At 37.6% G+C, this 10,956-nt stretch overlaps 1 protein-coding gene and 1 non-coding gene across 2 annotated transcripts; one reads left to right on the top strand and one right to left on the bottom strand.

The window, feature by feature from the left end:
- Positions 1-5,854: 5,854 nt before the first annotated feature.
- LOC148860985 (uncharacterized) lies at positions 5,855-8,695 on the bottom strand. Its single transcript, XM_088983209.1, has 2 exons — positions 7,535-8,695; positions 5,855-6,031 (listed from the first exon to the last, which is right to left on the bottom strand). Exons 1-2 carry the CDS (start codon positions 8,573-8,575, stop codon positions 5,987-5,989), a joined length of 1,086 nt encoding a protein of 361 aa, XP_088839335.1. The 5' UTR covers positions 8,576-8,695; the 3' UTR covers positions 5,855-5,986.
- A 511-nt stretch (positions 8,696-9,206) lies between these two features.
- On the top strand, positions 9,207-9,313 carry LOC148860984 (small nucleolar RNA R71). The gene has a single exon (XR_016095324.1). It is a non-coding gene; the product is annotated as a small nucleolar RNA R71 (small nucleolar RNA).
- The last annotated feature ends 1,643 nt before the right edge of the window (positions 9,314-10,956 follow it).

Below are 10,956 nucleotides of genomic sequence, written 5' to 3'. Positions count from 1 at the left end.
GAGCAACACTGGAAATTTGGTCTGGTTCAAAGATTCAAGTAATCCTACACTACATGTGCCTTGGATCTCACCCTGGCGGCTGAGACAGGCCACCCCAACATTTGGCAGCACACTAGTGTCAGCCTTGGCAGGATAAATCTCCCCAGATTTATCCAACGGCTGTGAACATTCTAAACTAACACGAGTCTCATTAAGTGTCCAGTTTAAGGGCCTTACACAAAAACATACCACACAACATGAATCAAACATGCACTAAATGTCAAAAGTACATTAAAACTGATTGGAGCTAAGGGCATACTAAATTGTGTAATAGCTCCCACTTGCACTTAGGTCCAATATGGTATAAGTCGAAGCCACATGCTTTCCACGTGTTTCTCAAACACTTTCTGTATGAGTTGCTTAGTCAATGGATCTGCCACATTATCTATTGATTCTACCTTCTAAATCAGAACGTCCCCTCTGCCAACAATCTCTCGCAGTACATGGTACTTCCTCTCGATGTGCTTTGACTTCGAGTGGGCTCGAAGCTCCTTAGCCTAGGCGATCGCTCCATTATTGTCACACAACAACAGAATGGGTGGTGTGCTGGACGGAACCACTCCTAATTTGTGAATGAACTTTTTCATCCACATGGCTTCCTTGGCAGCTTCACTTGTGGCAATGTACTCGGCTTCGGTCGTGGAGTCTGCCGTGAACCCTTGTTTGCTACTTTTCCAGCAAACAACACACGATCCTATCATGAAAACGTACCTAGATGTAGATTTTCTATCATCTGCATCCGATTGGAAATCTGCATCAGTATACCCCATAATTTGTAGTGAACTACCGTCGAAAAGCAGACAAAACTCTTTTATCCTTCGAAGGTATTTGAGTATGTTTGATGTTCAAGAAGTAAAGTAGTGAATAGAGTATCATTCCCACGAGGATTTAGGAAACAATTACCAATACTAAATTGGGCACTTCTTATCTAATCAACAATAAATCAAAACTTTATTCCAAAGCTAAAAATCCTAAACTAAAATCTATCTAAATTATTGGCCCAATTGCCTTCAATTCAGGTTAGAAGAATAATCAGTTAATGTTAATCTTAGAATTTAGCAATCAATCAAATTGAATCATTCGAATAGATTGTGATTGAACCTTGGTTTGGTATACCCCAAGGTCATGAACAGCCTCTCTCAAGTGCATGTTCATCCTATGCATGAGTGGCGGTTCTTCTATCTCTAGCAAGAATCTAATCAATCATTCATGCATGCATTTCTTCAAACACATCTAAGGCATCAATTCAAATCTGAATTGATCACCAACTGAATTGTGTAAATTATCTCTAACTTTGCATGTAATTCAGTTCTTGAATAATAAATCTGAATTCCTAAAGTCTTTCTCAAGCACTCTAAGAATTCCAAGCTTAGATCAATTCGGCCAATCTGAATTCTCTAGGAGTGGGAGAGCCTTTCTCTCAAGCAATTGGATACCTTCCCCCCTTCTAGAAATCTTCTTATATAGATTTTCAAGGGGGCTCTTGCCCCTTCTTGAAGCCTCTAGAATGGGGTGTATTACACCCCCTTCTTGAACTTTCTAGAGTTCTTTTGAAAGCCTTTAAGGGTTGTCGCCCCTAGAGTTCTCTTGAGTTGCTATTTAGGCTGCACTTAGGCTCCCTCTTAGCACATGATAGCTACACTCTAGGCTGCTCTTTTGGACTAAGAATGGGCCTTCTTTGTTGGGAAAAATTTGACTCTTTGCTAGGCTTTTTTTTCTTGGGTTTTTTCAAGGAACCAACTTGTACTTCTTGGGCTTAAGTGCTCTCTCTTGCTTCCATAACCGGGCTCGGATGAATTTGGTCCTTTTTGGTCCATCTTTTCTTACCTTTTGCCTTTTTTTTCTTGGATTAATTACCCCTAAAATCTTTTCTTAGCATTAAGCTAAATTAGAGAAAAATTAAATAAAACCGACATAATAATCCATGCAAAGTCCTCATAAATTATAGATAAATTATATGTTCATCAATGTTCTTCACAGCAGTCCAATGCTCCTGCCCTGGGTTGGCTCGAAACCTGCTTACGACACTCACTGCCTGAGCAATGTTAGGGCGAGTGCACAGCGTGGCATACATGATGCTCCCTATGGCTAAGGCATAGGGAATGTCTTTCATGCCCTCAATCTCCTCAGAAGTCTTGAGAGACATCTTCTTGGAGAGAGTGACTTCGTGCCTAAAATGAACGTTTCCTTTCTTGGAGTTCTCCATGCTGTACATTTTGATAATTTTGTCAATGTAAGCAACCTAGGATAATTCTATTATCCACTTCGGTCTATCTCTATAGAGTCGAATACCCAGTATATAGGAAGCTTCTCCAAGATCTTTCATGGAGAATTGTTGCGAAAGCCACACCTTGAACAAAGCCAACATTCCTACATCATTCCCAATGAGTAGGACATCGTCCACATACAACACCAAGAAAGTGACCAAAGTCAACATTCCTGCTCAAAGTCAAATGATTTGACTGCAAAGTCAAAACGGATGTTCCAACTCCTAAAAGATTGCTTAAGTCCATATGGATCTGTTAAGTTTACAGACCATGTGTTCCTGACCAGTAGCAATAAAGCCTTGCGGCTGCAACATGTAGATATCTTCACTAAGATCTCCATTCAGGAACGCGGTTTTGACATCCATCTATCGAATCTCGTAGTCATGGTATGCTACTACATCTAGCAGGATCCTAATGAATTTAAGCATGGCCACGGGCGAAAAGGTTTCCTCATAGTCGAAGCCTTCTTTCTGAGTATACCCTTTCATCACCAAACGAGCTTTGTAGGTCTCAATCTTTCCATCGGGGCCCTTCTTCCTCTTATAGATCCATTTGCAACCGATTGCTTTTACCCTAGAGGGCGGATGTACTAGAGTCCAAACTCCATTGGCCTCCATCGAGTCCATCTTGGCTCTCATGGCCTCTACCCACTTCTGGGAATCTAGGTCCAACATAGCTTTCGAGTAAGTCACGGGATCCTCCTCACCAGTCAAGGCTTCCACCAGGTAACTATCCTGGTCATAACCATAATGGACCGGTGGCCTGGATACCCCGGTGGATCTTCTAGTTTGGTCACTACCTGATACTTGTGGGACACCTCCCACTGCTCTTGGGCTCTCCTCATCAAGAACTATTTCCTGACGATGGGGGTGCATGATGTAATCGGTCTCTAAGAACTAGGCATTTCGACTGTAGAACACTTTCTGCTCATTTGGGTCATAGAATAGATAATCCACCGAATCCTTTGGGTAGCCTACAAATAAGCAACGGTTGGTATTGGACTCCAACTTGTCCGTGCTCGTTCTTTTAACGTGCGCAGGACAACCCCAAATCATCAAGTGTCTAACACTTGGTTTCTTTCCGATCCAAAGTTCGTATGGAGTTTTCATAACCGATTTGGTTGGAACATGATCCAACACGTAGATAGCAGTCTCTAATGCATATCCCCAAAAGGATGTGGGTAATTCCAAGCGTGTGAGAAGTGATCGGACCATGTCTAACAATGTCCTATTCCTCCTCTCTGAAACATTGTTAAGTTGTGGTGTTGCGGGAGGAGCTAACTGTGATATTATCCTGTTGCCCTTCAAATATTCCCTGAATTCATCAGAGAGATACTCGCCACCTCAATCTGATTGAAGGGCCTTAATTTCTCTTACTAACTGTTTCTCGACTTTTTGTCTGAACTCCTTGAAATTTTCAAAGGATTCGGACTTCTGTCTCATTAGGTACACGTAACCATATCGTGAGTCATCATCGGTGAAGGTGATGAAATACATGTGTTGGTTATGAGTCCTAACACTCAGGTGACCACATACATTAGTATGTATAAGGTCAAGCGTGCATGTACATCTTTCAGGCTTACCGTTAAGTGGTCTTTTTGTCATCTTACCTCGGAGGCAAGGCTCACAAGTGGGAAGATCTTTTACGGTTAGAAAATCTAAAGGACCATCCTTTATCAACATTGTGATTCAGTCAATACCAATATGGCCAAGTCAGTAATGCCATAGGCCGTGGAGCTAATTATATCACGAATACTTTTCTTGGGGATTACGACCGATGTAGTTTCGGTTAAGTTAGTTTCTAAAGAATGATGTAGAACATAGACACCATTCTTCAGTTCCCTGTATGCGATGAATTTATTGTTCCTTTTAATAGTAATCATATTACTAAAATAGATAGTATATCCATCAGCACACAGTTTAGAAATAGAAATCAAATTTCTTCTTAAGTTTTGTACATAAAGACAATCCTTAAGTACAAGTATTCATTCTCTAAAGACTAATTCTAGGGTTCCTATCGTCGTAGCTGCAACACTTGCAGAAGTCCCCAAGTAAAATGTCACTTCCCCTTCACTCAGCCTTCTGCTTACTTTGAAGCCCTGTAGTGAATAACACGCATGAGTTGAAGCCCCGGAGTCAACACACCAGGACACAGAAGTTACTAACAGAATAATCTCTATGACACAAGTTTCAAAATTACCTTTCTTATATTCCAGGTAAGTAGGACAGTTCCTCTTCCAGTGGTCAGCCTGCTTGCAGAAGTGACAGGCATCGGATGCCTTGTCTTTCTTTTGTTTCTTAGATTTAGTGGCCTTTTTTTGGGGCTTTCTCTTTGCCCTCTAATAGCTATACATATATAACTCTAGCAAGTGCACTAGTTATCAAGTAGTATAATAATATCATTCCCATGGGGATTTAACAAAATAAGTATTAGAATCACAATCTTCCCTAATTATTTGGACAGTCAAAATTTAGATTTAAGTAAACAAGAACTACTGAAAATAAAAACTGGAACAAAGAGAAAATGGAAACAAAGGTGATCACTAACTAAATAAGTAATGATGAAATTGCTAGAACTTTTGGTCCACCTAACCAATGTAATGAATTTTGATTGGTCCAATTATCCAAGACTAATTTATATTCCCATAAGCTAAGATTTTTACAAATTTATTTAATATTCTCTCTCAAGATATACTAAACCTACGCCCATCAGGTAACCCTTCGATCTCTCGAGTAGAGCTCTCAAGATGAAAGTGCATTAAGTCCAAAAAAACCATTAAATTCAGATGAATCATGTATGTATATATATATATATATATATATATATATATATACCATTCAATTCACACTATGAATTATTCTATCAATTATGTGAATTCCTTTCTCAATTCATTCACATAACCCAAATCAATTAAGAGGTGGCCAAGCTCTTAATTGCATTAAACACAATAATTCATAGACTATATGGAAATCACAATCTTGGATAAATCAAGAAAATAAAAATATATTCATCAACATGGTTAGGCTTTCCATAACCCTAGCAAGAAACAAATCAGTTCATGATGGAAGAATTAAAACAAACAAAGGGGAAGAAAGATCTCTTGAATTCGCCCATGGTGCTGAGATCTCCGCTTCTTGAAGTTTCTTGAATTCTTGAACCTTTCTTGAACCCTTCTTGACTGATTGCTCCTTACTCCTTGATTCAAATCATAAGTTGAATGATTGAATGATTCAGTGATCAAGTCCTTCAGTGATGCCTAAAGCTAGTCCTTCCCCTCCTTTATATATACAAGAATAGAAAGTCCTATTCTAATCCTATTCTTATCTCTTTATCTAATGAACTCGATCATTTTATCTTTCTAAGATTACATCAAGAATTTAGATCTGGAAGGACTCTTCTCAGTTTCTTGTTCCTGGATTCGTAATAGACCTCCTCTACGAATTGGGCTTCAATCAGGCTTTTCTGCGAGTTGGGCTTCAGTTGCAGACTGGGCCTTCCTACGAAATTGCCCCGATTTCGGGCACGGATTTGACTTCGATGCAGGCCGAATCTACGAAAGCCCAAATATAAAAGTTATGGATTTTTCTCTTTTCTTTCCAGTGGATCTTAAATCAGCCCATTCGGAGTTCAGAGACGCGAGTTAGGCCCAAATCACTGAACGATGTCGAAACTGTGAAAAATCATCTGATTTGTCTTTCTTTATTCTTGATGCCTTCTTTCATACCCTGGACCAAAATACAAGAGATATGAGTCCAATTATATGCTAATTTAGTATAAAAGATAGAATAATTGGGGATAAAAATATGATAAATTCTACTCTCATCAAATCCCCCACACTTAAACTCTTGATCGTCCTCGGGCAAGACAAAACTCAAAACAAAATTAAAATAGGAACAAACTATAAGATTTGTTTTGGATTTCTCTAAATAGGGTATTTGTCCTCCTGCAAGCCTTGATCAGTATCCATGCTTCTTCCCTTCATCCACTTCTTTTCCTTTTTAACTTGTCCAAGAATAATCCTAAATCGCCAATCCTCATGTCCCCAAGTGAGATCGAAAATCAAGGGAAGCAGGCATCTCTTTGCATGAATAATTTAGGGCTAGAGTAAGCCATCTTTGTTTTCATAATCACATGTGGCAAGATTCAAAAAATACCCTCCCATGATTCTTCATAACGAAACAAGGAATATTATTACCCTAAGCTCGCTTATGTATCGCATCTCCACCACTTATCATGAGTGCAATGCATCAATAGGTGAATTAGGGTTTGGGATCTAGGGATGAGTGCATTTTATGCTCCATCTAACCCTTTTATTCTTTTACTGTTAGTGCATTTTATGCTCCATCTCACACTAACTCTTTTTTCTCTCGATGTGAGTGCATTTTATGCTCCATCTCACACGAGTTTTTTTTTTTTTTTTTTTTTTATAACACGTTCCAATACATGAACTCATTATCGTGGTCTCAACATGCCTAACAAAACAAGTTCTAGAATAATCAACCTCTATTTGTCCGATAGAAACCAAATGCTCACAAGGGTCAACTCTATATTGCATTTTGCCCGTTGATCATTCAAACTACTGAGATACCTTCCATAGCCCAAAATTTCAGCTAGATTTGCCTGCATCCTTTCTTGTCTATTTTGCCTAAGCACATGATTCAAGGTGATTTGCAATTATTCAAAAACAAGTCTCTAAGGAGCAGAAATTTCAAAAGGAAAGGTTAAAAAGTGATGATCAAAGCATACTAGAGTTCGAAAAAATTTTATCAACCCCTTAATCCTCCCCTACACTTAAGATCTACATTGTCCTCAATGTATGGAATCTACATAGCAAGAACGAGAGAGATTTAAGAGGACTTCCCTGCTATCTATGATTAAGGTCTTAAGAAAGGAAAAAAAACACAACCATAAGTAACAAAAGAAAAAATATTTTTTATTTTTTTATTTTTTTTATTTTTTTTATTTTTTAATTTTTTATTATTTTTAATTTTTTAATTTTTTAATTTTTTAATTTTAATTTTTTTTTTGTTATCACAACCTAAACATAACCTAAAAGCAAAAGGAAAAAGAAAAACAAACTTCCCTATCATGAATCAGATCCTCTAACTCTCTTGGTTGTAGCTTTCGGTGTGCTCCCCTTTCATCCATCATGGGCGGGTTCAGATCTGAAATAGGGGCCTACAAAACAGAGGGTAACGATTTCTCATTAGGAATATAATGAGCATTACCTTGTCTTGGATCAACCCTTCTTGGTCGTCCTCTAAATAGTTCATCGCCTTCTTTACCTCTTCCTCCATTACCTGCATGTTTTTACATGAATTAATAATGTAGCTTTTAAAGGGGTCATCTAATTTAGATGTGTTCATTTCAGCTGCACCAACATCAATGCTATTGATTACATAAATTTTATGTTCAATTGTGTTGGGATGTTCCATGGTTTTAAATACATTGAACACCACTTCTTCACCATTGATTCTAAGGGTAAGTAGACATTTTCGCACATCAATTAAAGCATCACTAGTAGCAAGAAAGGGTCTCCCTAAAACTAATGGCATCGATCTATCCTCCTCCATATCCAACATAATGAAATCAACAGAGATGATGAAATTCCTTACTTTAACTAAAACATCTTCCACTATTCCCCTAGGGTATTTAATGCTTCGATCGGCCAACTGTAGGGTAATAGTGGTAGATGTTAGTTCATGCAATCCCAGCCTTTTAAAAATAGAGTAGGGCATTAAATTTATACTAGCACCAAGATCACATAAAGCTGTTTCAAATCCAGTTCTCCTTATGGTGCAAGGTATAGAAAAACTCTCTGGATCCTGAAGCTTTGGGGGCAATTTATTTTGGAGGATGGCTGAGCATTCTTTGTACAAATTTACCATCTCACATTCCTCCCATTTCCTTTTATTTGACATCACCTCCTTCAAGAATTTGGCATATTTTGGCATCTTTGACAATACATCAAGAAGGGGGTGATTAATGTGTATTTTTTTGAAAACTTCTAAAAATTTCTCAAATTGTCTATCTAAGTTAGCTTTCAAAATTCTTCTAGGGTAGGGGATAGGGAGTTTAGTTTCATGTAAATTCAGTTTAGGTGTACTTCCCTCATCTTCCTTTTGTAGATTGGCCTCATCAGCTTTCTTGTCTTCTTTTTGGATTTCGCCAACTGCCTTCCTGCTTCTTACGGCTATGGCGTTCACATGTTCTCTGGGATTTTCTTCTATGTTGCTGGGCAGCCTTCCTTCTTTCCTCTCTGATAACATGCTCACAGTCTACCCCATTTGAGCTTCTAAGTTCTTAATTACTGTTGCATGGCTTTGGAATTTTGCTTCAGCAGTGTTGATGAACTTAGAAATCATCTCCTCCAGATTGCTATTTTTCTTTTGTGGGGGCAGTTGTGGTTGGAATCCCATGGGTGCCTTTTGATGATTATTGCTCCAAGAGAAGTTGAGATGACTCATCCACCTTGGGTTGTATGTATTTGAATATGGGTTGTAATTTGTCCTACCAGCATGAGAAATAAAATTAGCATTCTCATGGGAAATAAAATGACTATTTAATTGACAATCAGAATTAATATGTCATATTTGACCACATAAATCACATGAGATGCTAGATGGTGTATTCATGGCTGCAATACTAAAGTTATCCTGTATTTTATTTAAATTGGCTATTTGCGCAGATAAGGATGCAAAGTAATCAATGTGGTGTACTCCCCTCTGATTGGTTCGATCATTTCTCCACTGGTAGCTGTTTGATGTCATCTCCTCCACTAAGTCATATGCTTCCTCTAGAGTTTTTCTCATGATTGTACCACCTGCGGCTACATCAATAATGGATCGATTAGAGGAGGTAATGCCATTATAAAAGGTTTGTATTTGTCGCCAAATTGGCATTCCATGGTGAGGACGCCTCCTAAGCATCTCCTCGAATCTTTCCCATGCTTCATATAGAGACTCCCTCTCAAATTGAGCAAAAGTGGTAATATCATTAATTAATTTTGCTGTTTTGGAGGGTGGGAAATATTTAGCCAAAAATTTCTGGGTTAAATCATTCCAAGTGGTGATGCTTCCTGTAGGGAGTGAGTTGAGCCAATCTTTAGCTCTATCATGCAATGAAAAAAGAAATATCTTAGCCTAATTGCATCATCACTAACTCTATTGTGTTTAAATGTATCACATATTTCAAGGAAGTTAACGATGTGTGCATTAGGGTCATCACTTGGTAACCCACTAAACAGAATACTAGTTTGGATCATTTGAATTATTGTAGGATTTATTTCAAAATTATTGGCATGGATGGTAGGCTTGCAAATACTGGATGTCGCCCCATCAATGTTTGGACAAGCATAATCCAAGAATGTACGATTTCCTTCTGCCATCTCTCCTTCAATCTCTATGGCTGGTTCGCAAATAACAACATCTTCTCTTGATTTTCCTTTGTTGGCCCTTTGCAACAAGCGAATGGTCCTTTCAATTTCTGGATCGAATTCAGCTAACCCTTCCTGTCTAGTGCGTGTCATGCACTAGTAAATCTGAACTAACAAAAAATTTCGAAAAAACAAATAAAAATAAAAAATAATAACAGAAATAAAAAGAAATAGGAGAATAATAATAAAAATAATAACGGAAATAAAAAGTCCAAATTAATCAAGGTTAACAAATTCTAATATTATTTTAGGATTAAATCCTCGGCAACGATGCCAAAAACTTGATAGCTATAAATATATAACTCTAGCAAGTGCACTAGTTATCAAGTAGTATAATAATATCATTCCCACGGGGATTTAACAAAATAAGTATTAGAATCATAGTCTTCCCTAATTATTTGGACAGTCAAAATTTAGATTTAAGTAAACAAGAACTACTGAAAATAAAAACTGGAACAAAGAGAAAATGGAAACAAAGGTGATCACTAACCGAATATGCAATGATGAAATCGCTAGAACTTTTGGTCCACCTAACCAATGTAATGAATATTGATGGGTCCAATAATCTAAGACTAATTTATATTCCCATAAGCTGAGATTTTTACAAATTTATTTAATATTCTGTCTCGAGATATACTAAACCTACACCCATCAGGTAACCCTTCGATCTCTCGAGTAGAGCTCTCAAGATAAAAGTGCATTAAGTCCAAAAAAACCATTAAATTCATATGAATCATGTATATATATATATACCATTCAATTCACACTATGAATTATTCTATCAATTATGTGAATTCCTTTCTCAATTCATTCACATAACCCAAATCAATTAAGAGGTGGCCAAGCTCTTAATTGCATTAAACACAATAATTCATAGACTATATGGAAATCACAATCTTTGATAAATCAAGAAAATAAAAATATATTCATCAACATGGTTAGGCTTTCCATATCCCTAGCAAGAAATAAATCAGATCATGATGGAAGAATTAAAACAAACAAAGGGGAAGAAAGATCTCTTGAATTCGCCCATGGTGCTGAGATCTCCTCTTCTTGAAGTTTCTTGAATTCTTGAACCTTTCTTGAACCCTTCTTGACTGATTGCTCTTTGCTCCTTGATTCAAATCATAAGTTGAATGATTGAATGATTCAGTGATCAAGTCCTTCAGTGATGCCTAAAGCTAGTCCTTCCCCTCCTTTATATAGCTTAAGGGG

This window comes from Nelumbo lutea, chromosome 4, assembly GCF_056320005.1.
Source record: "Nelumbo lutea isolate HS-2025 chromosome 4, American lotus-T2T, whole genome shotgun sequence".
NCBI classification, from domain to species: domain Eukaryota; kingdom Viridiplantae; phylum Streptophyta; class Magnoliopsida; order Proteales; family Nelumbonaceae; genus Nelumbo; species Nelumbo lutea.
The sequence above is the reverse complement of the archived record's forward strand: the minus strand, read 5'-3'. Positions and strand labels throughout refer to the sequence as shown.

Coding starts and splice junctions, on each gene's coding strand:
- LOC148860985 (XM_088983209.1), bottom strand. CDS start 8,575: ATGTTATCAGAGAGGAAAGAAGGAAGGCTGCCCAGCAACATAGAAGAA. Junction 6,032..7,534: donor AAGGGTTGATCCAAGACAAG/GTAATGCTCATT, acceptor ATTTTGGTCCAG/GGTATGAAAGAAGGCATCAA.